Source organism: Papaver somniferum, chromosome 9 (assembly GCF_003573695.1).
Source record: "Papaver somniferum cultivar HN1 chromosome 9, ASM357369v1, whole genome shotgun sequence".
Lineage (NCBI taxonomy): Eukaryota > Viridiplantae > Streptophyta > Magnoliopsida > Ranunculales > Papaveraceae > Papaver > Papaver somniferum.
The window spans coordinates 203,139,825-203,157,360 of NC_039366.1; the positions used below are offsets into that span (position 1 = coordinate 203,139,825).

At 35.1% G+C, this 17,536-nt stretch overlaps 1 protein-coding gene across 1 annotated transcript; it reads left to right on the forward strand.

The window, feature by feature from the left end:
• Positions 1–7,705: 7,705 nt before the first annotated feature.
• Positions 7,706–9,357, forward strand: LOC113309546 (amino acid transporter AVT1H-like). Its single transcript, XM_026557984.1, has 3 exons — positions 7,706–7,940; positions 8,024–8,634; positions 8,711–9,357. Exons 1-3 carry the CDS (start codon positions 7,820–7,822, stop codon positions 9,233–9,235), a joined length of 1,257 nt encoding a protein of 418 aa, XP_026413769.1. The 5' UTR covers positions 7,706–7,819; the 3' UTR covers positions 9,236–9,357.
• Positions 9,358–17,536: the final 8,179 nt, after the last annotated feature.

Consider the following 17,536-nt stretch of genomic DNA (forward strand, 5'->3'; position numbering starts at 1 on the left):
CCGAATATTATGTTTCATAACTGTTATTCTAATATATACGTTCTTGTCTTAAGATTGTTGGGTAATAACAATTAAAACCGGAAAAAATTAAATAACTAATTAATAATAAGAAACACTTATCTGATTTTTGTGTTGTCTCCGATTTAACGGTTGATGTTTTGAACTTCCCTGCTAAATATCATAGAAAGAAGAAACTGGTAATAGTAGATTGAGGCGCATGTTCAACATACTGTCCTTAAGACAAGAATGCCCAGCTACACTCTAAAAAGATGATGCTATAGCCCTACGGGTACATCTTCCTCCAAGATACAACAATCTTAACAAGTTTGAATAGCACATTCAAACTCGTCCTTGTAGAACTTGGCAGCGGAAAAAGTCACGATTCGTTAGCACTTAAAACCCTCGTATCAAATAAAGAAAACGAAGAAGAAGTATACAACACCGGTGGATTCAAGAGAAAGGTTTTTTCTCTACATACATAAACCCTAGTGCAAATTCCATATCAAAATATGTAAGATAAAAACTTACCCAATAAAACTAAGAGATAATTTTGGAAGGTATTTTAATTATTTTGAAAACCGTTTTATAATAAGAGTTTTATTCAAATAAAAACTGGTGGTTTTCCAACAATCCCCCACATGAATAAAAATACGATAAAACACGAAAACACAGGAAATATCACGAATAGGCATAGGTGTCCATAAGGTCTTGAACCTTTGCTTAGTGAGAGGTTACCTGAACTACTTATTAGCCAGTGTCCATAAGGTCTTGAACTGTCTAACATTTGGTGTAACTCGCGATAACAACCACACATGATATCTCCAAGGTTGCTGCCAAGCTCTGTCGTTGTGTCCATTTTGGCCCTGGACGTCTTGTTTCTCAGAATGCTCTAGAGAATCATCTCATATTCTCATAGGAAGCGACCCACTTCCTCATTCAGATAGGTGAGTTCCATCAAGAGTGTTCACTGCTACACCCCACTTCAATCTTAAATTGAAACTATAGAACTCATTAAGACTTATTAAAAGTCATCCTTCACATGCAGTCACACTATCACATCTACACTATAGGGAAGGGACAGATAATTAATTCTCTGATAGTGTTTACCTTTACCCACCATAAATTAGTTGTCTCATTCCAAAACTTGATCTTGGGATCTCCAGTCAACAAGGTTGAGTATCCTTTATGGCAAGTTATTATTTTATGAGCTTAAGTCCCATTCCCCCTCGATGTATAATTATGAACTATCTCTTTAGAAAATCCTTTCGTCAAAGGACCACTAATTTTTTCTGTTGACTTCCCTAAGTCTATGAGGTTCTCTTTTGACTTTACATGTCTACTGAGACCTCTTTTTGACTTCACAAATCAACTAAAATTACTTCATTAAAGAGTATCGTTGTCTTACCGAATGAGCCTTCTCCGAGTATGTCTAGACTTTGTCATTGCTCATTTACTTTAGACTCATATAGTCAATTGAGTTTCTGCAATGATGTCCAGGCTTCGGTCATAGAGGAATATCTTATAAGAAATATCTTAGTATCATTCGTCTTCCTCTTATGCTTGAATTAAAGCACACGAACTTTGATTTCTTCAAAATACAAGTTCATCTTGTCTATCTTAAGAACTTCCTTAGACAGACACTCCTTAAGAGGATACATACATGGGCTAAGATTTATCCATAGCCTGAAACAACAACATCTCTTAAGGTCAGTAAAATATGCATTACATACACAATTTAAGATGTACCTCAAGTATCGCAAATCTCTAATCAGATCATCCAGTAATTCTCTTGAGATACAAGGGTATTTGTATACATCTGATATACTGCACATTTACAACACACATTAAACGCATCGAGTTTGACAAAAACCATTTCCTTCAGAATTTCTTCTGGATCCTTTCGATCATTTAGATCATATCAACCATCTTGGGCTTTCAGTAAAATCTTAAACATATCACATATTTCATAGGTGGTTGTAAAGCATATATCACATAATTGAAATTAATTATGTACCTCATGCATTCCAATCTCTGGTCTTCTAAACAAAGCATCCCTGTGTTTTCCCAGGTTAAACGCGGATATGCACATCTACTGATCCTCTCATCGTTGATGGATTACAAGATCACATGTCTTATCCCCCACATTTAAATACTTCTCTAAAGAAATATTTAAAACTTAGCTCTTGGTTTCAGCAAGTGTAAACCGACATGAAGTTCAAGAATTAAGCATGAATAGGTGATGCTCTTCCCCTGAAACGAGCTCCACTATACCTTTGCATGCTTATTCAAAAGAATTGGCAAATTAACTTTCTCATACCGACGAGTACCGTTGTACCTTCGCATGATTTTATTGATGGAGAACACACTTTGATTCGAAAAATCTAGTGTTCCAATTCCACATCCATCGCCTCATCTTTGCACCTAGTCATTCACCTGATTAACTTATATACAATCACAACCAAGGTTAGTGATAAAAATTAGTTATTCAAGAATGTGGTACAATTTCGACCTCTCTCTTTGTATTCGTTCTCATAATTTTGATTAGACACGCCAGTCATAGTCTGCTGGCTTGTCTCTCGTGCCTTCATGTTTGCTGATTCAAAATCTATCTGGCACTCTTCCAGGAGGACATTGCAGACTCGCTAAATCTTTGAAGCTCATCAAAATATGGTTGAATATTTTGATATTCAATTGATCTCAATGGCAAAACATTACCAACCATCAAACTAGCTTTCTTCCCACAGTACAAAAACTGACCAATGTACATCCCCTCAGCCGCAAGGAACAACTCCTTCTGATGTTTGTACCTGAATGGATGACGGAAGGTAACTCTAGCTAATAGTGCACCACGTCCTGGAACATAAACGATTTCAGTAACTACACCTAATCATGGCAAGATAACGCTCATCCCTTGTCCAGATGAAAATCTCAGCACAATTTAGAATGCTATTGTTCTAAGGAGTATCATTACTTCTCTCTGTGTTGCTCAACAACTTCCGCGGACAGTCTGATTACCGTGAGAACTAATTTCTTTTGAGTTTCAAACTCTGTCAATCTCTGCATTTTCTTTCTCTGTCTCTAAATCTATTCATAGCTCAGCTTCCCGTCACTGCCAAACACGGCTTGACTTCTCTCTAGCCCCAAGAGAACCCTGACTAACTTCTACTTCGTTCAAGCCAGATTTTGTTCGCGACACCTCTTATTCTTCGAACTGCTGGTCATCATCCACTGTATACATTCAGATATATCCAGGATCGTATTTTCTTTCCTTTGTGTCACCAAGCACAGGTATACAAGCACAAGTCCAGTGTGTCACCTAGCACAGACTCTTGCAAACAGTAGCGATCTCACTGTCTTCTAAGTACATTTTGAATGACAGAACACTAGGTACTTTATTCGGAGGTAAATAAAAAGAAGCGTTAATACTGATGCGTTCTTTTTCTTTATGAATACCTTGAATATTACCTAGATTTTACTCGGCTCTTATATGCATTCCAGTGTGCCACCTAGCACAACTCTTCAAGCACTAGTCAGGGGCATAACTTGGGCATGACTTATCAATTACGCTGAAAACAAACAACAGACTGATAACGATAATTCTGATCCTTCTCTGCACATCGTCTTTCCTCCTACCCTGCCAAACTGAGAGTACTAGTTTCAATGTATTTTGGAAACAGTTCACTCATTTCCGTGACATACTAGAATCTGCAATGCTCTAAGTTTTCCTTTGAAGTAAAAAACGCAAAGTATTCAATTTAAATACCTTTAGCATCAAGGTTACTAATCCAGTTAAAAAACACTACGCGGCAAATTTCATGACCTCCCATTTTCAATTACTCAAGAGCATGTCTCCATGTAAAATTCTTAATGATATTTCGCGAAAGTAGTTCGACCATTCCCTTAATACTTGAGTAAAGTGAGAGAGAGAGAGCTAGCTTCCTTCATGTAACTGACTGGGTCGTAGCTCGCTCTTGAGGATATCCACTGACAAAACAAAGAAGCAGACCAGATGACAACTCTGACTTTCGCCTGCATTATGGGGGATGCTGGTAACAGTCGTGAATTGTCGTTGAAGAACAACGTTGAGAAGGTCTGTAGAAAGATCCATAACAGCATCATCTTCCGAATCTGAAGCAGCATCTTCCGAAACAATCATAGCCCCATTCTCTGAAGCAGAATCAACAGCAACAACGTCCACAAAATCCGAGCACTCAACAACATCTCCAGCAGGTTTATCTAAACCATGCAAAAGAAATTCAACCCCTGCACTGTTGCAAGGTCCTTCCACGACATCACCATGAACAACTCCTTCACGGCCTCTACACGCCTTCTTCCATCCATGTAGATGCATACATCAATGTTTCGCTAAAGAACCCTTGGGAAGACCTCTGCCATTAATCCATCCTGACAGCCATGAAGATGTTTGAATGGACAGTGACAAAAGTTATCATCAGTGGTGTCCGTTTGAGAAGAAGAGCTTCCAAGTATTCAATTGTCAACTTCCGGTATTCACTTGTCAGTGCTTAAGTGTTCGTCGTATCAATTCGGAACCCTGGTGTAGGTACTGGACCAGATCATAGCTTGCTGCTGTCATCTTTATTCCCTAGTATGAAGTCGAAATTTGATACACTTATTAAGGTACCATACGTGGCAGCTTTCTGCTGATCAAAAATCGAACACCTGATTAGATCATGATGAGACTGATCAGAAACTGGATTTATGAAACACCAATCAACCAATACAAGTTAAATTTATGGTTTCAATTTCCAAAATCGGTATGAGAACGATTTCTCAAAAGCCATGTACCAAACAATTACGTGACATAGATTTTGACTTCCACTTTATCTCATGATATCACGTGTTATTATTAGTCTTACAAGGAATAAAGAGATGAACAATCTCTACGACGCACTTTACATCACATACTTGAATATATCAATAATGTTTGTGAATTAATCTTTTGTCTGAGTAGACTAGATACATAAATTTTCAACTCTAGCTAGCTTGATTACATGTTCTCCTGATACAAACTAATCAATTATGGATTCATCACGGTCAAACAACACTAAGGTGATAAACTGTATACAACACCAATTTTCCGTGAGCTACGTATTAAACCCAATATTATGTTTCATAATTTTTATTCTAATATATATGTTCTTGTCTTAAAGATTGTTGGGTAATAACAATTAAAACTGGAAAAAATCAAATAACTAATTAATAATAAGAAAAACTTATCTGATTTTTGTGTTGTATCCGATTCAACGGTTGATGTCTTGAACATCCCTGCTAAATATCATAGAAAGAAGAAACTGGTAATAGTAGATTGAGGCGCATGTTCAACATACTGTCCTTAAGACAAGAATGCCCGGCTACACTCTAAAAAGATGATGCTATAGACCTACGGGTACATCTGCCTCCAAGATACAACAATCTTAACAAGTTTGAATAGCACATTCAAACTTGTCCTTCTAGAACTTGGCAGCGGAAAAACTCACGATTCGTTAGCACTTAAAACCCTCGTATCAAACAAAGAAAACGAAGAAGAAGTATACAACACCGGTGGATTCAAGAGAAAGGTTTTTTCTCTACATACATAAACCCTAGTGCAAATTCCATATCAAAATATGTAAGATAAAAACTTACCCAATAAAACTAAGAGATAATTTTGGAAGGCATTTTAATTATTTTGAAAAACCCTTTTATAATAAGAGTTTTATTCACATAAAAACTGGTGGTTTTCCAACAATAAATGGGAACCGTTGGTAACTAAAAAACATAAACTCACGCACTCATTCCAGTAAGGAAACACTATAACTATTTACATATTAACGGGGTTTGCAGAAACTGGATAATTACAGGACATGAAAGATACTATGTATAATATCTTTTTAAGAAATAGTGCAGTTTCAACCACTGTTAACATGAACAGGTAGGGATGACCATCAAATTTGGTATCCATGGTATGATGGGGACATAAAGATAGATACAAACGAGCCAAGCCTATCTGACACAGAAACTCATTTGATTCTGCGAAAAAAAATCGATCACATTCGTAACGGAAGCAAAACATTCAACACAATTACATTGCTTATGAGCCGACAGTACGTATACCTAATGTTCAAGTAATCAACTAAGTCTTATTATAAACTAGCCTAAAGTATGTGGTGCATGGGGTTTGTAATTGGTTGATCGAACACCTTAATTTTCACTTGGACATGATTCAAATTAGTCAATGCGCCCGAGTAGGCGATAAATGCATCAGTAATTATCGTCCAGGGTTTGTGATCAGATCTATATCTATAGCATGATGAGATGTAGAGTTTGCTGGGAAATGGAAATGAATAATCTTTGTTTGTCGCTACTACAGTACTACTCCAACTCTTTGATCAACCAATTTAAAGAAGAAAAACAAAATTGGAGAGAAGAAAAACAAAAAGCCGTACCTCTACGGAAGATACACTTTCAGCCGAATCCGGATTCGAATTTGCATATAAAAACCAGAAATTTCTGCTCGAGATGTCTTTGGCAATGGTAGTAGAATCGGGGAGGAGTCTGGTCTCTGGTGAAAGTGAAACGACAAAGACTAGATTTGGTAACTTAATTTTGGAGAAAAGGTCCAACTGGCCCGCTACCTTTGGATATCTCAATGAGTTTACTTTGATGTTGCTTTATAACGCGTTTGAACACCACAAGTCAGAAGTAAAAACATTTTGCTTCACAAAATGCTGACATTTTTGTTTCTGAAAGTCAGTTGTAAAATTTCATACCCAAACTAACTTTGTGTTTTTTAACTAAAAATCAAAAAATTAGTTCTAGATGTATATCCAAACAAGCCTTTAAAAGCACATTTTCCACTTTTCCCCCCTAAAAACATCTGCCAGTTTATTAATATTATGTATGGATAAGAAAAATAGAACAAAAATGTTTAAGTCATTTTGAAACTGTCTACTTAAACAAATTCTTGATTCTTTTGTTCCGAAAAATCAGAAAAACAATTTTTGGAATGGTATTCAAAGAGGCTATAAGGTCTCCATTAGTATAGCTAAATCTCCGAAACTATATATTAAAAGCAATTATATTCTCCAGTAGTATTTGTTTGATGATGCATTTTCATTCAATCCATAAGCATTAGAAATATAAAGTTGCAAGAAAACTTACCCGATTTTTTTCCTGTAAATGTAAATCAAAACATAAACAAAACTCATACACAATTAAAGTTTAAAAAAAAAAACCAGTGTCAAAATTTAAGCTTAACGAATAAGCAATGTAGGCCTCTGTTTACTCTTATTTTTGAAAGTTTTATTTCCATTTTTTTCTTTTCTGTTGAAATTTTAAAAACAATGCATGGCAGAAGTTTTGAAATTCTATTTTAAGAAACACTTATCTTGTACAGTTGTGCAAGTAAAAATTGGAAAGTGAGTAAAATTAGTTAATTACCCCAAGATTTGTTGGCAACCGTGAATACTTTTAGTAAATAAAAACAACATACAGGTCACACATACGTCAAATGTGCAACATGATAAGTATTATATTAACTGTTAGCTATATACAGGTGCCGCATATATGCAAAATTGGAAAGTGAGTACATTTGATTGGCTGGTAATTTCTTTCACAACGTCGAAACAGATATGCAACAGGATAATTTCTTCCTATATATAACTAACAGTTAAGAGCTTACCTTAAAATTACAAAAAGAAAGAAACAAATCAGATTTATAAAGACCTGATCGGAGTAAGAGAAAAAAAAAATAAACAATAATAATCTGTCATAATTATTTTTTTTACCATCTTCTTCGACTTTTCTTCTCTTGAATTCAATGGATTCCACGATACATCTCCTCTCAGATTATAAGGATTCAACAACAGAAGTACACGATGTCCCTCTGGCAACAAGCACATCTTTCACTGCACTGCTCAATATGATGGGGCTCTTGATAGGTGCTCGTTCATTGCAAATTTTGAAGAAATTTCATTTCTTGTAAGTTCTTGTAATTTGTTGATAATAATTTCTTTATTTATAGGGTTGGGGCAGTTATCGACTGCCTATGCACTACAAACCGGTGGTTGGGCATCTGCGTTCATCCTATGTGGTTTGTTCATGTTGGGGGCATATACTTCTCATTTACTAGGTCTCTGTCTCGCAACCGATGTTCGCCTACGAAGCTACACAGACATCGGGTACCATGCATTTGGAAGAAAAGGACGATGCATATCATTATTTTTCGTCAACATGGAGTCTTTCATGGCACTTGTTTCTTTCACAATCTCCATGACCGATCATTTAACCCGAGCTCTGGACGGATATCGTAATTTCCATATTTCGGTTTTCAACTTACCCACAGCTCAGAGCCTGACAGTGATTGCAGTATTGGTTTCTATACCGTCCGTGTGGTTAAGAAATCTGAACAGCATATCGTTCATTTCGACGTTCGGTATTTTGTTATCGTTCTTGATATGTGGTGTTTTATTCTGCATTTGTTTCTTTGGTGGGATTAAAGCTAACAAACCTATACAAGTTTTCCGAATCCATAATATTTTCTCAGTGTCCGGTCTGTACATTTTCAACATTGCCTCTCACATGGCCATCCCTGACGTCTACAGATCAATGGAAAATCCTGCCACATTCTCTACTGTAAGTAAAAAAAAATGATTATAATTATAATTATAATTTTTATTTTTAAATAATTGAAGAATCATGTTTGTTGCAGATTTCGTATTTAAGCTTTGGTATAGTGTCGACTCTATACACAGTTCTGGCATTCTTGGGAGCTAAAATGTTTGGCCCAGAGGTTAGCTCACAGGTTACGCTGAGCATGCCCAAAAATTTGGTCTTTACGCAGATTGCATTATGGGCAGCAATCATTACACCAATGACAAAGTATTGTTTTTTTACGGTTCCGATGGCATCTGAAGTGGAACGTCATCTGCCGGCTAAAATGCCTTTGTGGAAGAGAACAATTATAAGGGGTGCAGCCGGATCGCTATTTCTATTAATTATTCTTGTCTTAGCAATTACCATCCCCTTCTTTGAAACTGTTCTTGGCCTAACGGGTTCGTTGGTTAGTATTTTTGTATCGGTTATTCTTCCCATTGCCTTTTATCTTAAGATTTTTAGAAAAAGAATTTCGTTTGCTAGTTTAGTGGTGCATCTGATCATCATAATTATATGTTTGGTTATAGGAATCATAGGTACAGTATCAAATGCCAGGTCTATGATTAATCATTATTACTGAATTGCTGCTGATCGTTGTATTGAGACAATTCCGATATAATGTAATTTTTGTTAGTCGTTCATGTCAAAGAAACTACGTACTCTAACATCACCGACAAGCAAATGAAAAAACAAATTTTTGAACCTCTTTTTTGCAAGTTTATCTGCAGAGAAATTTACTTATCGGTTATCACCTCATGCATGCAAGTAAATTAAAACGTGTTGCGCTTAGGTCTATAAACAACTCGAGTTTTTAAATTCAAGTCCTATGTTGCCAAAGGCGAGTCAGGCGCCTCTTATTCGCCAAAGACGCCCAATTCAGAGGGTGGCGCTTTGCATTCAGTGGAATTCCGCTTATTCATGCGTTTGCATACTAGTGGAGCGAATTTGGCGCCTCAAGGAAATTCAAATCGCCAATAATGCGCCCAATTCGTTTCTCCTCCTCTTTTTAATCCTCTTTCTTAGGATACAACACTGCAACTCCCGTCATGAATAATAATATAGTTCAGGCATGCATGTATCCTGATTGGTGATATGATAGTCCTAATCTTCCTTAATTATTTTTCACTTATTTCACCTTCCTAGATTAGTCTGTAAATCAATTTCTTTTCTAGATTAGGTTTATTCTTACTTTAACAATCAATTATGTGTATTCTTAACCATAAATGAGTATATAATTTTTACCACTTATAAAAATGACTGCACCAACTTTTTTTTGTTTTTTCTTTCATGAGTGACTGATTCCTAAATTAGTCTTCTTTTTTATTCGGGTTGTTTTTATTGAGTTGAGTTATTACTTAAGTGAAAACTTAGAAATGATAGTCAATTGCCGTGTGGCACATGGAATATTGGCACTCATGCATCATTATTTTTTGTCTTCTAAACCCCCAAAATGGTGAATTCCGGTAGATTCTTCACGTAGGAAATGGGTGAACGGGATTTTGAAAAATAGAATTGAATAATATAATTGATTAATGCTCGATTTTTTGTTAAGCAAGGTTCACTGTGTGTGGATATTTTTCAATTAAGGGGTGTTGATATTTTCACAATTTATATATAACATGCTTTTCTGTAAATTTTATGATTAATTTTTTATGGTTACTCATAATTGTTTATAGTCGACTATATTTAAGATCAGGTCAGGTACGTGGATATCATTGAGTGGGACTATGCAGTATCACAAGAAAAGATGGCGTGATATTTGCATTTATACATGTTTGCTGGATTTTTTAGTTATCACCATAGTGATACTAAACTTTTATTTTGTAAGTGTTGTATATTTTCAGTCCTCTTAGTTTTATTTAACTATTAAAATCAATGCTGCTCACCGGTAGTTTTGGTTCACACATTGAAACAAGCATTAAGGTTCTCTAAATATTTCATATATATGTGAAATAATTTCCACCGACTATAATTCACATTGTATTAGGTTGACATATTTATAATTATTTGAGTTTGTTAATACATTTTAGGACGTTATTCACCTACAGGTGATTCTAGTTGTAGTATTTAATAGCGATAATGTTGTGTGTATGAGAAGGTAAAATATCTACATATGTTTTTCATGTCTCACATTGTTTCTTGATAAGGTTTTACCCACATGAGAATCTCATTGAAAGTATGAAACTATTGTAAGCATTAATTATCATTTATCTCTATTATAAATTCCAACTTTTGTTCTTATCAATTGTTGATTAAAGTTATTTGTAGTCATTTTATGGTCCCATTTTTGGAACATAAAATTGTTTATCACCTGATGATTTTTCGCTTATTATGTACATCTATCAATTGCATTATGAATCGCAATCCGTGGATGTTTTTTCAAACATTCATTATTGTAATTTATACGCAATTATAGAGAAAGTGAAAATCATAAAGTCTGACAAAGGTGGTGAATATTGTGAAAGGTATGAAAAAACAGGATAATATCCTAAATCTTTTGCGTAGTATCTTAAAAAGTTTAATTGTTGTTCAATACACAAGGCCCAACTTATCCTTGACATAATGGTGTATAATAAAAGGAGAAATCAACGATATATGCATAATGGCCACACATATGTGAATGTATGATCTTCCTAGAATTGTGTAATTTAAATAGATTTACGAAGCATGACAGTCTTTGGACTAGAAAGGCTGGAAACCTAGTTTAAATCACCTTTAAGTTATGGCTGTTCAATTGGAGGTGAGGCTTACATTCCCAATCTATGAGAAAAGAAAGCAAGATTTTGATGTTGAAGGTCAAGTTGAGGCTTCTTTGTTGATGAAGGTAAAAATGATAATAAAAATCAAAGTCAAAGAATCGTTACAATTTCAAAAGGAATGATATTGACTGTTATTATTGTCGTGTCGTATGAGAGTTGCTTGTCCTAAGCTAAAAGAAAATGATGATAAACATAATAAGAATTCAAATTTGAAGAATATCATTGCTTCAATTACAGAAGGCAGTGGAGCTAATATGTTGTTTTGATCATAAGGTGTTAACCGTTACATCAATGAGTTATCTCAATGATGGTTGGATGCTCAATTCCGGTGCTTCGTGCTATATGTATCCAACTAGTGAATGATTTGCCACTTATAGAGAGGTGAACGATGACACTTTTTTAAAGGATAATTCTAATACCTTCAAAAAAGTTGGAGTTGGTATAGTTCGGGTTCGTTCGTATGGTGTTACTACAACACTTTCATAGGTTAGACACGTTGCTGATTTGAGAAAGAGTTTGATTTTGTTATGAGTACTTGAATATTTAAGATACAAGTATGTTGTGGAATATGGATTCTTGAAGGTATACTACGGTAGTAATTTGAAGATGACTGGTGAAATACATGGTAACTTATATTTCTTACAAAGGGATATAATATATGGTGGAGCTATGATTTCTCAGTCTGTTGATGAGAAACAGGCGGAGTCAACATGTTTGTGTCATATGCGTCTTGGCCATATGAGTAAGAAAGGCTTGTCTGTTTTGACTAGTAGAGGCTTATTTGGAGGAGAAAAGATGTGTAAGTTTGGTTTTTGTGTGCACTGCACTGTTGGAAAATAATGTAGAAATAGTATTGGAACCGATGTGCACACACAAGGTATGTTAGATTACATCTATTCAGATGTTTGGAGGCCCTCTCGTACAATTTCTAAGGGAGGTGCTATGTTGTTTGTGACCTTTATTGATGAATTTTTCGGTGAGATTTTGGATTTACACCATGAAGCATAAAAATAAAGTCAATGAGGTATTTAAGAAGTGGAATATCATGGTGGAGAAACAAATTGGTCGTATGGTCAAGAAGATAGATTCAGATAATGGTGGTGAATACACCAAAGACACATTGAAATATTTTTGTGAGGAACAAGGTATCGCTAGACATTTCACAGTAAAAGGTACACCACAAAATAATGAAGTAGCGGATTGAATGAATCACACAATACTTGAGAATGCACGGTGCATGTTGTCAAACGTAGGTTTGGGAAAAATTTGGTAGGATGAAGCAGTTAATACAGCATGCTATTTAGTGAATCGATCACCATAAGCAACTATTCAGTATAAGTCACCTACGAAAATTTTGACCGGTAATCCTGCAAATTATTCAAATTTGAAGGTATTTGATTGCCCAGTCATTTTCACGTTAGAGAAGATAAGTTAGGTGTTAGAGCTAAAAAAGAAATTTTCTTAGGTTATCCAGAAGGTTTGAAAGGGTATCCTTTTTGGTGCCCAAATTTGTAAAAGTTTTTGATTAGTCGTGATGTGACCTTCAATGAGAAACCTATGTTTGATTCAAAAAAAATTCACAGTTTGGGACTCTCAAATTGAAATAGAGAGAACTGGAGGGGTTGATGACGATTCGATACAGGTGAAGCAAAGGGATCCTTATTCATCTACTACACAAGAAGAATAAGTTCAAACCCAACAAGTAGAAGATGATGTTACCATCGAGAAACCTATTCGACAACAAACATAGATTATTCCGTCCTTGCCTTCTCAACACGAGAGGCGTCATATTAGTGTACATGTTCGATATTGTTATGAGGGTAGTGTTTCTCATTCATTATCCATTTTTGAAGATAAGTCTTTTTTCTTCAAGGAGGATGAGTGATACTCATTCCACTAAGTGGAAAAAAGCTATCAGTGAGGATATGGAAACTTGGGGATTAGTATATCAAAAGGAGCATAGTTTGAAGGTTTGTCGATTTGTTGATTCAGATTATGCTGGTGAGCGATATAAGTGATACTCTACTTCGAGGTATTGTTTTACTTTGAGTGAACGACCTATTTGTTGGAGGTCTATGTTATAGTCAATTGTTGCTTTGTCTACTGCAGAGGCGCAGTATATTGTTGTAATAGGGGATGTTAAGGAAGCATTATGGCTTCAAGGTATAGCTGGAGACTTGGGGATTGAGAAAAAGAATGTCATTGTGTATTGTTATAGTCAAAATGCAATTCACCTTGCAAAGAACCAAGTCTATCATGCACGCACCAAGCATATTGATGTCCACTATCATAAAATCCTAGAAGTGGTTGATAATGAAAAAGTTCTTCTATAAAAGATTGGTACTGAAGACAATCCATCATATATGTTGAAGAAAATTAATTTGAAGGTCATGTTTAAGTGGTGTATCAACTTGATCAATATTGCTCGTTGTTGATTCCTTAGGGGATTTGGAAGCTACAGTTAACTAAGTCTTTTTGTGGAATCAATGACACGGTAGAGAATTGTTAAATATTCCAAAGATTTAACCTATTTACACTTGGATGTTATATCATTCAAATTTTTGTAGGTTATAGGACACCTGGCATAGGGAAGTAGAAGACTTGGATATTAAGTACACATGAGAATCATCTAGTATAATCTTAACAACCAAGTATACTTCGCTTGCAAGGACGTACTACTTTGTTTTAAATTATTATGCTTGAATACCAAGTATTTATCTAGTATGAATAGGGGGGAGCTCATTTAGAGAAAGACACACCAACTAAGATCTTTATGAGTTTTCTCTCCTACTTCTCTTCTACTTTCTACTTGTGAGGATACAAAAGGATATATCTAAACAGTTATTTTAATGTTATGATTACCTTTTTGATACTCATAAATTAGTGATGGATTCATCAATCTTTGATTGTTTTAATTCTCCGTAAAAGTTGTATAATAAAGGGTTGATCGTAGCCGTTTGTGGATGTAGACATACTGTCGAACCACGTTAATTCTTGTGTTCTCGCTTTCCTTTTTCTTTTAGTGTGCATCTTCTTTGTTTCTACTTAAATTCTATATTGATCCAAAGAACCAGTGTCTTGTGGAATTATTACAAAATAATCCAAACAGAGATGTACCGGAACTTGAGTCGTTAAAAGATAACAGTTTAGGAATTAATAAATGTATCCAACATTTAAGAATGTTTTTAAATAGCCCGGATATCAATGTTAGTATCTCAGAATACATTTGAATTACCTTGAAGCTGTCAGAACCTCATGAAATCATTTCAATGAAGGGTAGGACTACCAAAGTGAAGAGTTTTCTAATCAACACCAAATCAGAATTCAGAAGAGAACAATTTACATTTGGAAGCTTTTCAAATTGTTGGATTCACAACCTTGTAACTTATAGATAATTAAGAATACTCACATATGAAACATGTTGCGCAAAATGTTATAGGTGAGAGTTCATTACAAGTTACACATGTGAGGTTTCTTAGGTATCCACAAGTTACAGGGAATCAGATCAGAATGATTAAATATACATACATGCAACTTGGTCTTTGTTATGAAGAGCAGAATAGTGGTTTTGGAAGAGTAAAACATGCTGAGTGTTATAATCTCAACTTAGATCTGTTTCAATATTACATTTATTTCAAGAATCGGAGCTTGGCCTAGTGCTTAAGCATATTTGGCCTTGATGGTGAGGTATCAGGATCGAATCCCTCCCCTACTAATAGTATATATATATAAATAATATATATAACATTATCCTGAGAACATATACTTGGGGTCTTGAGAGGTCTCTTGAATTTGGAATGTATTATTTTTTAATATTTTTTCAAAACATTTTCACTGGCTTTAATTACAGATTCAACTGTATTTATTTTGTAATAAATTACTTGACCGTTTTTGGACTGTTACAGAGGATTTTATGGAGACAATTAAAACCAAAATTATTCCCATTAATTTTGTCTTAATTGAAAAGGTTATAAAAAGCCAGTTTTAAGAACAAAAAAGGAATGAGTTTTCTTTTCGCTTTATACTGTTTTTGTGAATCAAGAGACTAAGTTTTCTTAGCAAGATTAAAAGAGTGAAAATGATCGATTTCTCATTGTGTGCGTGAGAGATCGACGAGAGTGTTTTTCTCGGTTGTTTTATCCTGGGAACGTTCTGACGAAGATAGACTGCTTGCACAAAACTAAAGGCAGAACCGTGAAACGTTTTAAAGAGAGCGATCTGGTCGTGACTCATCCGTCATCTTCAATTTTGTATTTAATCCTTGTTTTGTAGTGTGAAATCGGCATTATTCCAACAACTTCTAATTTAAGACGTCCTGATCAGAAATATGAAGATAATCATTTTAGGAATATTGATGGAGGAGGTGAAAATGATGTCCAAACCTAATTTCGTAAGTGGTTTTGAGAGGAAATATCATAATGCTCACTTGATTAAGAAGGGGTAATGTTGTTGCTCCTTTGCCACCACATTCCCATATGAAATCACTGCTTACTAATCTATATGATGATGCCATTTTTGTAGAATGAAAAGAAGAAAAAGAAGAAGGAGACTATTATTACCAGGAGAAGATATACATGAGAAATAAGGTTTTTGTTGATCCTGGTTTTCTATAGATATATCTCGGATTTGATAAATATTATGGTTTATGACGCGCCAGAGAGAGTTTGAGATAAGAGAATGATAAAATGAAGAAGAATAAGATCTAGGGTTTCTTGTTTGGTATCAAATAGTAAGTGTAGCCCAAGGTAGTCAAGGTAAAAGCAGACTAGTTGTGTGTACCCAAATAAATTGGGGCTAAACTCATACATGAGTTGAGAGAGGAGTTAGATGTGTTCGAATCTCTGATTACGAAAGTTTGTTATAACATTTTTTAAAATATGTAAATGGCACATCTCCTTAGTCATTTCCTAAGGAGATATGAACATAGCTGCGAGGGGAGCTTGTATTTATTTTTTTTTGCACGAGATGTTTAACCTGGCCAATACAAAGACGCTTATAATTTGACGCCCTAGATGATATCCATAACACATTTTCCTAAAGTCACCATCCTATTCCTGATGCATGTTCCAAGCAAAAATAAGATGCCAGCTAAACTGGGATATACTTTGCACTAAAGCACAAACAACCCTACAATGATAAACCTTTTTTACTCCCATGTTCAGTCTATGAGCATAAACATGCATCACCATTACCAACCACATAAGAAGTAATTTGTTTAGAGACATCATAATTAGGCATCTAATTGATTCCAAATATACCGAATAATTTTACAGAAACCGGTGGTACAAGTTATTTATCATCTCGTAAATTTTGAATAATGCTCTGACAATAGGAAAAACAACAATCACTAGATAATATACAATTTTGAATATGTACCATTATAATAGAAGTAAGTTGGCTCGGCTAGGTTTGAATCCCGTGATTATCAGTGTAAGATGGACTAATCTCGACACCTCTCCTACATGCAGCATTGTGGTTACACCAAATTAGTTTATAAAGCTGACTACCGAAATCCTATGATAACTCTCATTAAACTTTCCTTGTATACCCCAAATAGCCAATTGCGGAGGTCTTGGTTATCTGTCATATAACATCATTAATCCAATATCAACATTTCCTGCTAACCAATTAAATCATGGAGTTGACTCCAAGATAGGTATGCTGAAGATATATAGAAAGATGATAAAAGATGTTTCTCAATTGGTTACACTCTGGCCAACTTACTGCATTTGCATCTAGTTTAGTAACTTGGCATTCGCAAACAAGTTCACAGAGTCACAACTTTGCAGTGAAATGTTTATCACCAAATAGAAGGTGAATGAGAGGATATCATGCAAAATGCCACAGTGATATTCAACAACTAGAAACTGCAAACATATTCAAATGTAAATGTAAATATAAGGGCAATAAACACTTCTAAATGGGATAAAAGATACATGCATACCAACTTGGCAATTTTTGGAGTTACAATTACTACACCAGACCCCCGGTGAAAGAACTAAGCCCTGTGCCTGGTGTCCACCTTCGAGCTTTGTGTGGTTTTTATGAATTTTTCGGAATCAAGTGAAACTAGACTTCCCACTAGGGATGTCAATGGATATCCGATAGCCGTTTCCGAATAT

What these genes read in the sequence shown, in the direction of transcription:
- LOC113309546 (XM_026557984.1), top strand. Translation starts at nt 7,820, where the DNA reads ATGGATTCCACGATACATCTCCTCTCAGATTATAAGGATTCAACAACA. An exon ending in TATGATGGGGCTCTTGATAG is followed by an intron (nt 7,941 to 8,023) that starts GTGCTCGTTCAT and finishes CTTTATTTATAG; the next exon opens with GGTTGGGGCAGTTATCGACT. An exon ending in ATCCTGCCACATTCTCTACT is followed by an intron (nt 8,635 to 8,710) that starts GTAAGTAAAAAA and finishes TGTTTGTTGCAG; the next exon opens with ATTTCGTATTTAAGCTTTGG.